The 17926-nt window shown below is 36.9% G+C and overlaps 1 protein-coding gene across 3 annotated transcripts; it reads left to right on the plus strand.

Annotated features, from left to right (window-relative positions):
* The first annotated feature begins 364 nt into the window (after positions 1–364).
* On the plus strand, positions 365–13520 carry LOC106067839 (uncharacterized). Of its 3 annotated transcripts, none has more exons than XM_056018970.1 (5): positions 365–494; positions 3485–3583; positions 3904–4194; positions 6166–6330; positions 7409–13520. In XM_056018970.1, exons 2-5 carry the CDS (start codon positions 3517–3519, stop codon positions 7807–7809), a joined length of 924 nt encoding a protein of 307 aa, XP_055874945.1. In that variant the 5' UTR covers positions 365–494; positions 3485–3516; the 3' UTR covers positions 7810–13520. The 3 variants fall into 3 exon arrangements, with proteins under 3 accessions (XP_055874945.1, XP_055874947.1, XP_055874946.1); XM_056018972.1 differs by having other exon boundaries at positions 6169–6330; XM_056018971.1 differs by lacking the exon at positions 365–494 and adding an exon at positions 1107–1305.
* Positions 13521–17926: the final 4406 nt, after the last annotated feature.

A 17926-nucleotide genomic window follows, 5' to 3' on the forward strand; every position in this document is an offset into this window, starting at 1 on the left:
GTATTTTATAGTTTGTTGTAGGCCTACAAGAGTTGTAAGTAAAAGTTCCAATACTCGTTTGTGTACAATATGCCTGTTAACTGCTGTGTCAATATACAAGTCCAATGGATGTCTTGTAGTAATAAGTTCTATTAGTCAAGACTAGGGTAGACTAGTTTAACAAATAGGGCTTCACTTCTTATGGGTATACTACATGACGACATATAAAATGAAATAGTAGGCCTACTCATTTGACCACAGTAGAATTTAACTATACTGAGTCTAAATGAATTACTGAAGGAATGTAGGCCTTAAAAGAAAAAAAATGCCGCGCGTCTTGTTCCGGCGTTAGTAGGCTAATAAGCAAGTTAGCTGTCAATATAAATAGATCTAAGAATGCAAGTGCTGCATATATAGCAATCGGAAAAAATATCTGTGAAACACGTCATGTGCTGATTGCTGTGTAAGATCTAGATCAAACAAGGCTTTGTGTTTGTTTTTGTTGGAGAAGATTTGTAAGTTGTTAAGTTGTATAGGCTAATGTAAAACACCACACTTGAGTAGTTTAGTGATATAGTAGTTTTCTTTTTACGTAGGTCTATGCTTATTTTATATAGATCTAACTTTGTATATGTAAGCCTAACCCTAGCCTATATATGTATATATATATATATATATATATATTATTCAGTCCCGTTTGCTATTAGATCTATATTTTCGTTAAAACATGTTTCTATATTGGTAGAATTAGTCCGTACTTTGATTTTAACTAGTAGACCTTCCCCTAGCTTTTGTTTAATGATACAGCGGCCAAGTGTAGCGGTAATTCAAATATATCATTCAAGGGCTTCGTGTCACAAAGTAGTTGCCCATTTGACGCTTACATAACGGTATATAGACACACGCCCTATTGGACGTGACATTTTTGTAGCGCCCATGTTAGAACTACAACGACAACAGTTAATAATAATAGTTTTGCTAATAATATAAGACAGTTAATCGACAAGAATGAGATTTGCTAACTATCGCCTTTTTTAAATGCGTTGTTTAGTTGCGTGGGTGTTAAAATAGTATCTGACTCATGCGTGTTGTGCTTTATAGGCCTATCCTGTTTCCTGTTCGAATTGCGTAGCAGTTCATAAGATGGGGATTTCCCTAAAATCGGAAAGTTATGTAACTGCATTTTATAAATATCCTTTAGAATTTAATTGCAACTTGCAATGTGACAATGAAGATGTTGTTATGCAGTTTATTATAAGACTAGATCCAAAAGTAATAAAAACTTGGCTGCATCAATGAGTTGAAGATTTGATGATGGCTAGTAACGTAATTTGTTTTTAAATTCCTTTCTATTCGTTTCTCATCCTCAAACAATGGCATTTTATTAACAATAAACGAAATTTTCTTTACAATTTCGTCACGATGTTTAACTTTACCTTTACCTATCCCTTAGTCAAAGGATGACATTACTGGTATTTTATAGTTTGTTGTAGGCCTACAAGAGTTGTAAGTAAAAGTTCCAGTACTCGTTTGTGTACAATATGCCTGTTTACTGCTCTACCAATATACAAGTCCAATGGATGTCTTGTAGTACCATGGGGCACCATGCAAGATTTGTCGACCGTCTTTCTCCATTACTCTCTGTCTTTTGCCTTAGTTAGAACCTCTTTCAATGGAAGGCCCGTCCATTCTTTTATGTTGTCCTCCCATCGCGTTCTCTGTCTGCCTCCTTCTTCTTTTTCCTGGTACTGAAGGAAGGTCTTTGCAAGCCCCGAAGACCTTGTAATATGGCCATAGATTTTTAGCTTTCGTTTTTTTTTTTACGATAGTTAGCAGGTTATCATGGGGCCCAATCGCTGCATGTTCAGGGCCAAGGCGAACCACCTGATTGGAGGTACTCGGCTGTGGTCAAGCATGGAGGAGAGGGATGGGCGCCGCCATGCAAGTATCTAGCCCTCGTTTCACCAAATGAGATCACGACGTTACGATAGAAATAATATATATGATACCACAATGGTGTAACATTGCGTTATGTTTTAATTTACAAGTATTTAAACTGTTAAACAACTCCAACGTACAGGCCTACAAAATTAAAATCTTTGAAATCATTCTGATTCATTTGTCTGCAGCATGTACCCTCAAACGAGAATTTAATACAATTCAATGGAAAAACATCGTACAATGTCAAGTTTCACAAGTTGAAATTTTAAAAAAAAATCCATATTTCTGATGGTCTTAGGCGACACCTGGAAAATCGTCACTCGACCCTCAAGGGGGTCGCGACCCACAGCTTGAAAACCCCTGGTTTAATTCGTTCTAAGCATTGTGGTCGCTATGAATTGTGATATCCTTTTGTATAATACATTCACCTTTTAAAATGTAGCATATTTTTACAAAGCTTATATCAACTCACTCTGTCTGTTTGGTAAAAAAAAAGTTTGGACAAGTTATTTCTCCCACACCCATTCTCGGATCAAGTGGAAACGTCGCACAATTATTTATTGGCCAAGACAAGACATGAATCAATTTTAAAAAATACGTCAATTAATTACTGGTAATTAATTCTTTTGATTGATACCGCAACGGGAAATTAATTCTTCCGTATTTTGAAATAGTGCTAAATATTTGATGTTTGTTAAGTTCCCCTTTCAGACCTTGTCGTCTACAGGGAAGATGATGTAAAGGTCATCTGTTTTTTGTGGCCTACGGGTAACGAGGGTGTCATGTGGCCAGCACAACGACCAACCGCCTTTACATTTCCCCAACTAACGTCAGGTACTCATTAGAGTTGGGTGGAACCAGAGGCGCCCGAATATCCCGAAATTAAAAATCCCAGTCTTTACCAGAATTTAAACCCCGGTCCCGGTTCGGAAGTCAAGCGCTTTACACTCAGCCACCGCGCCTCGCATTTGGGGTTTGTACCCATAGATAATTGTGCATATTATTTCTCCCATGCCGATTCTCCGATCAAGTTGAAGAAACTTTAAACAATTAGTTATTGTACCTAACAAAACACGAATAAAGAAAAAATAAAACCAATCAGTCAATTAATTAAAGCTAATAAATTATTTTGTTTGATATCGAACGAAAAAGGGAAATAAAGTCTATATTATTGAGAACTATAGTTGCAAATGGTAAAGTTCTTCCCCTTAAAAGTATTTTTTAAATATATTTTTCTTGTTTTTTTTTAAATTGCTTTTATATAGCGCAACTTTCATGTTCATAGCATGGGCATGGTCCAATCTCTTTTGTGGACCAGCTGGGGGGGGGGGGGCATATGGGAGAAGGCTTTCCGTGCTGATTTTAGGCGCTCAGTAAATACAGCTAGCTCGATTCGGAAGTCGAACTCGAGACCTCTTGGTAGGTAGCCAAGCGGTTTAAGCCTTTCAGCCACTTTGATATATGCTATGTACATGTCAGGGCCACTGGGATGGATTTGATCAATTGATAGGTAGGCCTACACTATATTGATGCTATATCATAGATCTAGTATTTGCATCTACAGATCGGAGATAATTATTAGACTGCTCATCCACAATGAAGGGTCCAGTGGGAATGCCAACTATTATCGTTCTTGTGTTACTTATTCCCGTAAATTCTCAAAGTAAGTGCTGTATCTAGATGAGAAAATAATTAGAAAACATGATAGATAGATAGATAGATAGATAGATAGATAGATAGATAGATAGATAGATAGATAGATAGATAGATAGATAGATAGATAGATAGATAGATAGATAGATAGATAGATAGATAGATAAAAAAAAGATAATTCCCTATAATATGCTCGTCTAAACAACAAAATGATATGGCTGAAGGCCATGATATTAGAAACTGAAGGTGAGTGACTAGCGGAAAGTACTTTAATAAAAAGATTGGAATTAAGATACACCATGTTTTCTAACAAAATCCTATTGTCAACAGACTTCGTCTCAGGAGATGTCTCAAAAGAAATCCATTGCCCTGTGGAAAAACCCTTTCCCTGCTATCCACATATGTCATGCTGTGGCTTCGATGAGTATTGCAGTTCTAAATCAAGTGCGTGTGAGCCTTGCATTTCTTTTGCTGTAACGAAAAGGGAAGAAGCACTTAAAAAATGCTTGAAAAATGAATGGACATGGACAAATGGACAGTGCCGGTTTGCATGTGTCGTTCACTTTGAGAAAGAGATGCTCGACAATGCCTTGAAGAATGTATCCTCACCTAAGCAGACAGGTAGATCCAGTATTTGTTTTTTGTTTGGTTTTTAAACTTTTTATGGAGCAGTCTGGTGCTTAACATTGCATCAACGTCATCATTAAACTCAATTTTGAGATTTTTTTTTTAAATTTAAAAGCGAGAAACATGGGGATATTATATTATTATTATATATTAATCTTTTTCAATAATGCAATTTAGCTAATACATTCATCCCTGCTTCTTTTAATGCATCTAACCTGACAACCACACACGGTTGGCAACTTGGTTTATATTTGTTTGTTATTATTAATATTATATTTCTCATTTCCCCCGAGGAGGAAGTGTTCATTAATTCACCCAATTTTAAAGGTATTGACACTAATTTTGGGTACATAATTAGTCCTGCTTGCAACTAAGCAACATGCATGATTATATCAACGTTTGTATACCTCAGGGAGTTATTGGTTTTTGATCTGAGAACGTTTATAATTTGTAAGACAAAAAACAATAACAAAATAATAATAATAATAATAATACACCATTCTATTTTGTATAGTGGATTTACATGTGCTAGAAGTAAGCCTACTTTATATTTGTATAATCCCTCCTATTCGCTTGCAAACTTTTCATGGCTTCTAAGCCTTCTGGGTGGATACTGGGAAGATATTTCGAAAACGGCTCTAAAGATTTTCCTAGAAATTTGACAATTTATTATTATATTTGGAAAAGAAAAACCTACCTAACAGTGAAAAACTCTTTATTGGACCGCTGACGTTTATGTAATCTCGGTGAAGACTGGAATTTTTAACTTTTAGGGCGCCCCTGAGTCCACTCAACTCAAATGAGTACCTGACTTAAGAAGGGAAAAGTAAAGGCGGTTGGTCGTTAACCGTTGGCCAAAGAAACAGATGACCTATAGACCGTCTGGTCTGAAAAGGGAACCTTACTTTTTTTTTCTTTTTTTTTTCTTTTTTTTTTTTCAGCGGGAATTCCCGCTCTCGACTCAAATGTTTCTTTGTACCGGTATTCAGTAAGGAGTTGAATAAATAAATAAGTAGACGTACATGAAACTCTTTGCACTGCATCTTAAGTAGAGATCATTAGCTGGACTTTTAATAGAAGAACTTTGACTGTGCAGAGCTCATTGGAATTATTCTTCGCAATAGAGAAGCATAACAAGAAATAAATAGACTAAGAAATAATAAAACTCTTCGTTGGCCTCCTTCAATGGTAGAACGACTATGGTTCATCTCAAACACTTTCATGTGGCTGTGGAGACCTATTTTGGAGAGACACTCCCGTCCACAAATATCGCAGGTTAAGGTGGCTTTCGCTTCGGTGGTAGAGGAGCTGGCCATTTTTCGCATTGTAGGCTACGTTTTTCTTCCAGAGCTGAGGCCCATGTTGTTGTTTTTTTTTGCTGTCCATAGCTTTCTTGGTCACTGTCTCTCTCCATATGGTCTAGACAGAGCTATGTCTTCCCAATGGTCAGTATTGATGTTTACTGATTTGAGGTCCCGTTTTATTACATCTTTGTAACGGAGGTGGGCGCGACCAGTGTTTCTTTAGCCAGTCGCGAGTTGTCCGTAGAGAATGACTTTCGGGATGCGATTGTCCTCTATCCGGCGAACATGTCCAAGCCAGCGCAAGCGGCGTTGTCTGAGGACTGTAAAGATGCTGGTAATACCTGCTCGCGCAAGGATCACAGTATTGCACACGCTTTCTTTCCATGTGATTTTCAAGATCCTTCGGAGACATAGCAAATGAAATAGTTTAGTTTGTGTTTCTCTCTTGCTTTGCGTAGGTGGTCCATGGTTCACTGCCATACAGTAGCGTACTTATAACGAATACCTTGTAGACTTCCATTTCGGTCACTGTAGAAACACTATCAGCTTTCTAAAGGAGGAATGGATTTTAAAAAAAAACAACGTTTGTTTTATGACACTTGTTTTAGAGTGGATGACATAAAAATATAATCCCTCATTCCTTCACTTTCCATATCTTCAGCAGACGATGTGCCAATAATCAACGAGACTCCACCCAATGAATTCTTGTTGCTATATCAGGTCGCTGTTGCGGGCCTAAGCGTAATCTTGATTTTGCTGTTGATCGGCATCTTTCTTCTGGTGCTGACTAAAACAGATTGGTTAAACAATAGAATATGTTGTAAAGGTAAGTGTCATACGTTAAGGCTGTATATAAAAGGCCTCATCTTTTAGTAGAGCAAGAGCAATCAGCCAATTGTGACTTTAATATATCCTAGACATACTTCTGCTGTAAATATGTGCTGTCACAGTAGAAAAGGGAAACAGACTTATCCTCCTAACCCCGTATGGTGCTTTTACTCCCTCCAATTCATTCTAAGTTATGTTTTTGTTTAGCGTAATTTCATGCTTTTAGCTTTCTCAATACACTTGCCCAAAAATGAGTATGGGAGAGAAAGAAGGGGGTATCTGGATGATAGCTTTTTAAATGTTTATTGTGTTGGCAGGTAACAGAAATAATTGAAAAGAAATAATTGTGCGAAATTTCAGCTGAATCCGAGATTGGATATGGGAGAAATAACGTGTACAAACTTTTTACTAGACAGACAGTGAGTTGATATATTTTTTAAATTTAATAATGATCTTCATTTCCGTAGGAAAGTCAACATACCCATCATGCATTTTCTTAAATTTAGATTTTTTTTTAACAAGCTTATATCAGTCACTTCGTGTCTGTCTGGTCAAAATCGTGTAGACGTTTTTTTTCTCCCACTTTCCATTCTCGGATTAAGTTAAAACTTTGCATAATGATTTATTGGCGATGGTAACACATTTGTCAATTAAAAAACTTAACCAATTATTTAATAAATTAGTCGTAATTAATTAATTTGGTTAAATATATAAAATGTACTTAGTTAAAGGAGATAAACCTCGTTCGCTAACAATTTTCAACTTACTATAAAATCTTCCATTTTTATAAGTATTTAATTAGCTCAGTGGCTAGAAGCTGGAGTTCGAATTTTGACCCGAGATCCCCCCCCCCCAAAAAAAAAATTGGTCCACAAAAGTTATTTGACCATAGCGCACTGCGTATGATATGTGGATGACTTTTGAGTTTTAAAAAACAATCAATAAAATATTGCCATTCGCACTAATTTATGGTTAGATTCTAGCTCTTTTAAAAATGAATTACATATTATTTCGGTGATACAGTTTATAAAAAAAGAGTATTTTTATATTGAACTTTTGTTAAAATTTTTTTTCAGATAAAGACACGAGTCTGTCATTAGTTATAACTCACTCTTCCACTGAGAACTCCATGGCACAACTTGGCCAAAGCAACGGCAGTATGGACACAAACTGCAGTACTGATGACGAGCTCAAGCAGACCGGCACCTTCGACATAGGTCACGGAGGTCACGAGCAGACCAATACAGCTCCAACAATGGCACCTGACGGCGACGTACCGGTACATGAAGCCCGCGAAGAAGAGAGTCCTCTGTTAAACAGGGCAGACGACTCTCCTGGGCATGAAGGCACCAATGCTACACATGCAGACATGGCGGCTGAGCAGGCTCGTCTTAGAGGGATGCACCTCAACGAAACGAATTCCGATAAGTTTGAGGTGGTTACGAATGTTACGCGGCATCAAAACAGCTATGTCTGAAACTGCAATGCCCCCCCCCCTTCCAAACTAGGTCGTAGAAGGGGTCACACACATTTATTATACGTGGTGGCTGTTCGTTAGAACTCACACCGAATCTCGAGTTAGAATTTGTTCCGTCGGGACTCCATTATGGTATTTGAGAGCGTCCGCGTGACTCCACCCAGTCTTTAAAGGTACTGACAGGGGACATAAGTAGCCCTACTTGCCATCGGATATAAATAGCCCTGCTTGCAAGGGGGCATTACGAAACCTTATGGCTAGGGACATAAATATCCCTGTTAGTAAGAGGACATTACTTCTAAAACATATGGCTAGGAACATAAATAGCCTACTTGCCAGGGGACATCGATAACCCTAATTGCTACGTATAACACTAAACGTGAGTCACAGATAGCACTTAACCCACCTCAGTCGTATTTGAAGAGATTTTAATGCGCCTTCTTAAACCAGTGAATATTCATTGCCCACTTGCTGTCTCTGTTGACATCTCACTACATCTCTGTCAACGCAGATGTCTCAAGCTAGTTCAAACTTAGTCTAACTCTACCGTTTCTCACTCCAAAAAGAGGACTATGGGTTAAGGTTTAATTTACACCAGGAAGATGGGTAGTGCCTTTTATACTGTCTTAACTAGAGCCACTAAAATGGTTAGGGCACAAAGTAAGAATGCCAGTCAGCTAACAATACTTGGTAGCCTATAACTTAAGGCATTCGACCTTCACAACAAAAAGCGAGTTTACGAAGTGAAAAGAACTTTACAAGAGAAGAGAATTCGCGTCAACGGGCCTCACAACTAGCAGCAGACTATCTGCAGCGCCCCTCCGCGACACTTTTACGTTAAAAGAGAAATAACTCAACGTAACTTAACATTCATGTTGTTCATCTCCAGCCGCATCACAATAGAAAAACAATACCGCCCTCGCCAAACTTACGTGTTTACGTGTTATGAGCACTAATTCAAAACTTTAAGAGGTACACTATATTGCAGTGCAACCCTCAGTCAACTACTTTGGAAGGGGCCCATTGCATGGAAGTTGTAAATAGTATATTTCTGATTGATAATATATGCAGTGGCGTAGCATCCGTGGCGCGAAGGGGGGTTCAATGCACGCGAACCCACGACCATTAGGGGCCCACAGCCCATGGTGTAACAACCATGTCGCTAACGGGTTCATTGTACATGGGACCATGACTCATGATTTCTTGGGGCGCACATGAGCCCTTGAGTATGAGACCAAAGTGGCTAAAAATAATTGAACTGCTATGAATAGTAAAGATTGTATATGTCTTTCTCATTTATCAATACATTACCTGAAGAAAAATACCAACTAACAAAGGACGAAATTCTAATAATACACATCCTTTAGAAGTCATGAAATATATTGTCAAACACGAGTTCTGTAGATCTAATTTGGATGCCCAAAAGATATTTCAGGCACAAATAAGGGTTGGGATTTTATGGATTTTAGCAACTTTATGATTCTGTACAATATGAAAAACGACTGAGATGTTTAATAGTACCTCGCTTTCGGTTGTGTTAGTCCTGAAAGCGCGTTACTGTCAGCCATGCTGGATGTTCAAGAGCAGAGATGTTCGGCGTCAACAACAATCAATCAATCATCAACAAACTTGCCAAACATACCAACACCATGAACAACTGAGAGCGGTGGATGAAGTAAACAAGAAACACCTTGAAAAGACGGTGGAAAGTAATTCCTCACATAGTGATTATTACTTAAAACTTTAGCATGCAACAACCTTTCATTTCGTGGTCATCGCGAAGATTATCGTTTAAGTAACACGAGTAACAAAGGAAATTTCTGAGCGGTGATAGAAAAAAAAGACAAAAAAAACAACAACAAACAAACATTTAACTCACCCCACAGATTCAAAGCGAGATGGTAGACCTAAAGATAGAATACCCAAATAATAGCAATTAGAGAGTCTTTTCTAGGTTTTCATATTTGTGAGAAATACTCCACGTATTTCAAATGATCATGTATCTTTAAATAAACTACCATCAGGGCTATGATGGTGCCTCCAATATGAGCGGATAGTACAATGGCCTTCAGGCCTTGCTTCAACACTTGCGCATTATGTTAACTGTGCTAACCGCAACTTGAACCTAGACTTTACATTATTCCGGCAGCTGTGTATAAGAAATTGCAGATTTTTATAACTTGATTCAACGTGTGTATGTATTTGCTCATAGAATCTCAAGATGGCCGGTTCTTGGATCCATTTGGAAGCATAATGATTTAATAGAGCACACACAAAATTGTGGTCATCAAGGAATAATGTTCTAACAGCCATGAGGCTCAATTATTTAATGTGCTAAAGCAAAAATTATCATGCGTTCCCCCAAAGAAAAAGAACGCCTGAACCTGCAGCACTCAGAAGGAAATTAAAAACATTTGATAACATTGTTCTGCTTATTTTTGACCATAAAATTGTAAGCGTAATCAACGTTGTATCAAAAATGTTGCAACGTGGTCAGCAAAATGTAAGTAAAGATGTGAGGCTGCTGTGGTTACACTATGGTAGCTCCATCTAGGGATGTTGATCCATTTATTTTTTTTTTTTGCTCCACAAGATTGCGGAAAGTTAAAAGCCTATCACTGACTACTGTTCCAAGAAAATTCAAGAGGCAAAGAAGACTTTCAAAATCAACGTATTTTACCGAACTATCAATGTCATTGTTTCTCAATTGCATACCATTTCCTTCCCATGACAAAAATTTTCACCATGGTTCAGTCATTAATGCCCAGTTTCATTTCAAGTGCAAAGGACAAAGAGTTGTATGATGCCAATATGCTTCTAAGTCTCTGGTACCACTATGATACTGACATAGAATATTGTTCAGAGATGCAATCCTGGAAAGAAGCTTTCCAGAACGACAGATAAAGCCAGTGTTCAATATGAAGTTGACCTTTTTTTAATCACACACATACTTGATCATTAAGATTTCCAAACATTGTCACAGCAATCATGTTATTTCTCACTTTGCCTGGGACAGTTTGTTAGACACAGCGGCCATTTTCGAAGTAGAGATTAATCAAAAATTATTTAAGAAGTTCGTTTAATACTATTAATAAGTTGTATAAGCATTGAGTTTTAAGACCCCCCCCCCCTTTTTTTTTTTTATTATGGACTCCTAGCTAAATCAATGACATTATTACTTACTGCAAATTGTTTTTTGTCATACACTAAATTTGTCTTTTTCAGTGAGGGGGCCCACCAACATATTCTTGAACCATGGCCCACTGGTACCTTGCTACGCCACTGAATATATGCGTGTGTCACGGTGTGTGTGTGTGCATGTGTATGTTTTTTTTTAATGAATATTTGAATTTTGTAAATCACAATATTGCAGTTAGAAATGTCTTAATGAATAGGGGTGTTTTTAGCTGGGTAAGATAGTGGATTCTAACCCCCCCCCCCCAACCCTGTTTGAAAACGACTATAATCTAGTGACTTTTTAGCAATGAGCGGGTTAGAAAAAAAAAAGAAGAAAACATTTTTTTAAAATTAAATCTATTTATTGGCTTTGGACTCCCGCCCATTCAAAAGATTGTAAGACTTATTTAATTAACACATGGATAATTTTAGGGTCTAATGATCGTTTTTTAAAGCATGTCTGTAATTATTAAGATAGACATTATATAACATACATAAAAACAAAATAGGCTAAACCACTGCCGGTCCACTGCCATGTTGAGTAAGCAGGTAGTATTGTAACATTCCTAAATTATTGTTTGCTAATTGAAATATTGCACAAAGCCTAGTTAGCACTCAATGGTGCTTCATATTAATGCTTTTTAAGTCTGTACACTATAAGCTTCAGTTGTTAAAGTCAACACATTAAGGCTTTAAGATTTCGTGATGTCACTACTGTAAATAATGAGCTTCTAAAACGAATTGGTTTAAAGTAAATATATTTTAAGAATATATAGGCCTATTAAACTAGTACCATTTTATGAATTATAGGCCCTACATAACACTAAGCCAAGTATATTTTAAGAATGCTTTGACCTGATTGGTGATGCATATTTTAATTAGGTTTGTAAGATATATTATGCCTTGACCTAGAAGCAATCGCATGGCTACGAGTATCATAGTGTGTATAATACAGTACTTCATTAGTTAGATCTAGATCATAGACGTATATATTATATTATATATAAGTCTCTATATATATATAAGTCTATGATCTAGATCTATATGCAATGATATTCTTCTCATAGTTTGTATACAGGTAATTTATTGGTTATATGTGAAGGCATTGCCAGATTGTGAATAGCTGTAATTTATGGTTATATGTGGAGGCCTTGCCAGATTGTGTATCGCAATAATTTATTGCAGATATGTGAAGACAATCTTATTTTATATACCAGTAATTTGTTGGCTATATTTGAAGATATGTCATAATTTGTATATCAGTAAATGATACATTGGAGACCCTGAGTGGTAAAGCGATTGGCTTCCAAACCGGGAATACCGATGAAATCTGGAATTTTTAATTTCGGGATCTTTAGTGCGCTTCTCAGTCCATCCAGCTCTAATGGGTGCCTGATATTAGTTGGGTAAAGTAAAGGCGGTTGTCCGGTGTGCTGGCCACATGAAAATGAAGGGGGAACTTTACCCTTACTTTTATAGAAAAACTAATTCATCCATTTTCATACAACTTACAATATTAAGACAATAAAAGCTTTACAAACTTACACATATCCATAGATGGAATATTTAAGAACATTTGATAACATGAATATGAAAGGGGAATTTACTTAAATAATACTTTGGTGTATGAAAATGCGTGATTCATTTATTTTGGGTTTTAGGTAAATTAAATATTATCTCTAAATTCGTCAACTGCGATTTAGTAAATTTACCAATTTTAAGCTACAAGTTTCTGATTGGAAATCTCAGTTTGCATTCTCAGAATATCAGTTCTCTTATAAAACAGCCGAGTCAACATGTAATGTTTGTGTTTGAAATGGTTTTAGCCTTTTTCTTTTACCAATGATATCATCTCTAGGGTCACAAAATTGAGTCTATGTAAGATCAAGTGCAGTCTTATAACTTATTTTCATATAACATAATATACACATAATAATGTTAAACAAAATTGTCAGCACAAATATTACTTTGAGGAAGAGAGTGCAGATCGGGGTATCAATAGCATCAATTAGAAGATCACTTTGCAACAGTGTTGTTACAATGTTATACATTTACACGAGTACCGATTTAGGCAGCACTGACCCATTAAAATCGCACTATGTGACTAGATGTATGTGCTACATTGTATATGTAATTGGTAGATGAAGACAATGTAATCACGATATTTAATCATAGTCCTGCAACGTTGTTGTTGTTGTTTTTTACATTGTTAGGTAATATTTATGTAGTTTCTGTGTTTGTAGATTGTTGTAAGCCCCTACACATTAGTGTATATAATTTTTTTTTCTGTAGTTTATAACAAATAAAGTAGGCCTACGTGTAAGGAAAAGAAAATATTTTAAGCCTTGTTTCCGTTTTGAATAGACTGTTGGTTTACACCACTTCGTTACAGATACAGCATGAATCTTGGATTGTATTCGTGTTAGTGTTGACATTTCTTTTTCAAAATTGTAGGCCTATATTAAATTGTAGCTTGTGTAATTTATATTAATATAAATAACGTAATATATAAATAATATTTTCTACTTTGACAACATCTTTGTTTGTTTTTTTCATTGTGTTTGTGTGTGTGTATGTGTAGGATATAGGCTACACTTATGGTAATAATTTTATGTTCGATTTTTTGTTAAATTCAGCATTAGTGTACAATTGGCATGATAGAGCAAGGCTGTTCAATATCTATGCGAAGAAGCATAGCATCTATATAATAGCCTTAAAGTCGTGATGGACAGCAGTAACTCGGAATATTAATCATGTGATGCATGCCTTATTTTAAGAGCGAAGTTAGCTAGGGTGAAAATTCATACCATAAATGAGTTGATTAAACTTTTCGCAAAGATATATAAAACGTAGGCTATAAGGCGACATACACGCGTAAGGTAAAGTGCAATAGACATATAAATATATATAAGAAACGAAACCCTGTTGGACCACTGTAACAACAATTGGACGTTTTGGCCACGAAGCCTTCATCATCTACAAACAAAAAAGACAAACAACACTTTTCTGTTCGGTGTTGTTGTTGGCTATAGAGCCAAAAAAGAAAAAGGAAATGATACTGCATGCTGTCGCATTTAAGTAAAAAAAAAGTATTTCTCAAAATTGCCAATTTTTACGAAAGACTGCATATATATATATATATATATATATATATATATATATATATATATATATATATATATATATATATATATATATATATATATATATATATATATACACGGTATAGATAAACAAATATCTATGAATCGTCATGCTTTGAATGCTTCCCTCTTATATAAAGATTTTCAATGACCTTTCCCCAAGTAGTTATATTACTTTTAGAGACATGGCCCATTGTCTCTAGCGCCAAATTAAAGCGTGACCCGTGAATACAATTAAGGAGCATAAAGATGTAAAGGGTGTACAAAGAATTGACAGTATGGCGGGATGAAACAGATATATCTAGAATTCTAGATCTCTTTGAAATGTGTAAACATCTAAACCAGATATACCGAGCCATATCTTTGTGACGAGCAATACCGTTGCAGACACCTTGGTTCGCCAGGATGAGCAAACACTACCCACCGAAAAGCCTGTAAGTTTCAATCATACTCATGCTAAAAATAAACTGAGAAAAGCAATAATTGAAGGGAAAAAAACATACAAAGAAAAAATTGAGAATTTCTTTGCAAAGAACAACTCAAAACAATGCTGGGAGGGATTAAAGAAAATAACAGGCTGCGCCTCAAAACGAAAACAAATTTTAGTGGCTGATGATGAGAAATTCGCCAACGAACTAAATTATTTCTATTCTCGTTTTGACAAAGAAGATTTTGTTGAACTACACAAAGAACTTTTCAACACTCTGTCCAAAGGAAAACAAGAGCCCTACGTCAATTTTGTAACGGAGGATGAAGTGACATTGTTATTTAAGAGAGTAGACGTAACAAAAGCTTGTGGACCGGACAAAATTAGTGGCAAGCTGATCAAGCTATGTGCGGAGCAAATTTCTTCTATCTTCTGTCATATCTTTAACCAGTCATTGCAAACGTGCGTAATTCCAAACATCTGGAAAACTTCAGAAATCATACCAGTGCCTAAGAAACCAAAAATAGATTGCTTAAATGATTTCCGCCCAGTAGCACTAACACCTATTGTTATGAAATGTTTTGAAAAATATATTCTTAAACAACTTGTAGCAAAAGTCAATAACAGCCTAGACCCTCACCAATTTGCATACAAAGCAGCTAGAGGAACTGAGGATGCCATTCTATTGCTTTTGGACCAGCTTTATAAGCATCTCGATATACCCAAAACATATGCACGAGTCCTCTTCGTAGATTTCTCCTCGGCTTTCAATACCATACAGCCACATCTAATGATAAACAAACTGAGTAACTTAAATGTAAGCCCTTACTTGCAAGCATGGGTTCTAAACTTTTTAACCCAACGGCCCCAGTATGTTAAAGTCAACAACACCAAATCGTCAACTCGAGTACTATGTACGGGTGCTCCACAAGGTTGTGTACTTTCTCCTGTGCTATACACTCTTTACACTAATGACATAAGAAGCATCTATGACTCAGTTAAACTCATTAAATTCGCTGATGATACTGCCATAGTCGGTCTTATTTCAGGAGACGAAACTCAGTATCGAAGCTCGATAGAAGAGTTTACAAACTGGTGCACCGACAACTTTCTAGAACTGAATGTAACAAAAACTAAAGAACTTATAATAGATTTTAGAAAGAAAAAACAAACTATACGTGAACTGCAAATAAACACTACATCTATAGAACAAGTAAAGGCATATAAATATCTAGGCATTATCATCAACAACAAGCTTTCATGGGAAGACCACCTTGGAACTCTGACAAAGAAAACAGCCCAGCGACTCTTTTTTCTATACAAACTCAACAGTTTTAAATTAAACAAGAAGATCCTTGAGACTTTTTACGGCGCGACAGTACAAAATCTGCTAACATACGGAATAAGTTGTTGGCAAGGCAACGCCTCATCTAAACTGTTGCAACATCTAGAAAACATCATTAAAAAAGCATCAAAAATTACACTCACAACATTACCACATTTAAAGGAACTTTTTGAACAAACGTGCCTAAGAAAAATCGAAAAAATCTTGGAAGACAACGGCCACCCGCTCCATCAGAACTACGCCAGGTCGTCGCGAAGTGGGCGACTGCTGTCAATCAAAACAAGAACGGAGCGGTACAAAAACTCGTTCGTACCTCACTCGGTCAGACTCTATCACCGCCACTCATTGATCAGGGAACATGAAATGCACCAAGATACCTGTGTGTAGTCGCTGAATGAACTCTTTATGTTGTCTGTTGTATTTATGTGTATTTTTCTGTTGTGTTGTCTTTATATGAGAAACGAGTCCTTGTAATCACAACAAATTTCCGTAAGGATCAATAAAGCAGTCTTAGTCTTAGTCTTAGTCTTAGAAAGATCCATGGACACATTAAAAATGGTAAAATGTTTGAGTGCTGGGACAAATCCCATAGAACCCGTGGAGTTTGGTAGAACACAAGGTGCCCTTACCCGTGGTACGTGGAGGCTTCCCTGGCTTGACAAGCTATTTTAACACAAAGCAGGAAAGAAATGGATTCTGATGAAGAGACTTTATTCTCACACAGTACAATATTGTTACAAATGAACAGTGATAGGTAGAGGTCAACGTATGACCCCGGTGAGATGACACAGCAGCGAGTGTTCTCTGGAATCTACATGTACAAACAAAGACAGGATGTGACGTGTCATCACGTGTTGTTCCAGGGGACGAACAGATCTAAGTAGGGGGACAGTTACTAATGAACAGTGACAGATAGAGGTCACTACGTGTGACCCCGACTTGATGACACTGCAGCGGGTGTTCTCTGGAATCTACATGTATAAATAAAGACCGGATGTGACGTTTCCTCACGTGTTATTCCAGAAGATACTAGCCGTGTGTGTGCAACTTTGGACAAGCGATTTGGGACTCTATATAAGTCAGAAAGTTAATGTGAAAGTCAGTCGTATGGAGTCGTGAGTGAGCCGTTACAGTCGATACAGACGATGTAAGACGTGTGCGGCTCTGTGGAAGAGAAATGTGTACGACTCGATGCAAGTTAACTAGGGTAGAGTTAACTGGAGTGGACTACTGTCGTTAAAGTCTATACAGCGAACTACAGTGGACTTGAGCCGTTACAGTCGATACAGTCGATGTAAGACGTGTGCGGCTCTGATTCGGTAGACTTTGAGTACGACTTGGTTCAGCTTTGGGAGACCTGGAGCGACACTGGGAAGTGTGTTGTTGGTCTGTTCTGTGGAATACGGCTCGATGCAAGTTCAGAAGACATGAATTGCAACGCAGTGAAGAGATGAATTGCAACGAAGTATAGCTAACTGTAAACTGACAGATATTGTACAGTCTTCTACGCTACATGTTACAGTAACAAATTGTTAGATTTAATAGTCAATAAAGTTATATGAAACTGAAAGTTTAGTCGTCAAGTTCTTTGCAGTGTTTTTATTTGTGTGCCAACTAATACATCTAGCCAGAGGATTCAGAAATACGTAACAATATGAAGAAAATGTTTCAAGCGTATGTTGGAGAGAACGATAAACTATTCCGAAAATTCGATTTGTCTGAGAAATATCTATATATCTATATATATAATTGTCTTCTTCCCTCAATAGGTCAAACAAGAATTAAAGGAAATATCACTCTCTTATTTCTGCGGATAGTAACCCCACGAAAAAACAAGAGGGGGGGGGGAGAACACGTGAGTATTCACACGTCGCTACGTATGGCTGCGCGCTAGACTGTCAAACCCTGCCCGCTCCCATTCCCCTTCGTCCTGCGGGAGGTTTGGACTAAGCAAACTTTCTTTAACTCTGAAGGAACATCCGAAACATGTAAAACATTTTACAAACAAAGATTTTACAAACACTA

This window comes from Biomphalaria glabrata, chromosome 2, assembly GCF_947242115.1.
Source record: "Biomphalaria glabrata chromosome 2, xgBioGlab47.1, whole genome shotgun sequence".
NCBI classification, from domain to species: Eukaryota; Metazoa; Mollusca; class Gastropoda; family Planorbidae; genus Biomphalaria; species Biomphalaria glabrata.

What these genes read in the sequence shown, in the direction of transcription:
- LOC106067839 (XM_056018970.1), top strand. Translation starts at nt 3,517, where the DNA reads ATGAAGGGTCCAGTGGGAATGCCAACTATTATCGTTCTTGTGTTACTT. An exon ending in TATTCCCGTAAATTCTCAAA is followed by an intron (nt 3,584 to 3,903) that starts GTAAGTGCTGTA and finishes TATTGTCAACAG; the next exon opens with ACTTCGTCTCAGGAGATGTC. An exon ending in CAATAGAATATGTTGTAAAG is followed by an intron (nt 6,331 to 7,408) that starts GTAAGTGTCATA and finishes ATTTTTTTTCAG; the next exon opens with ATAAAGACACGAGTCTGTCA.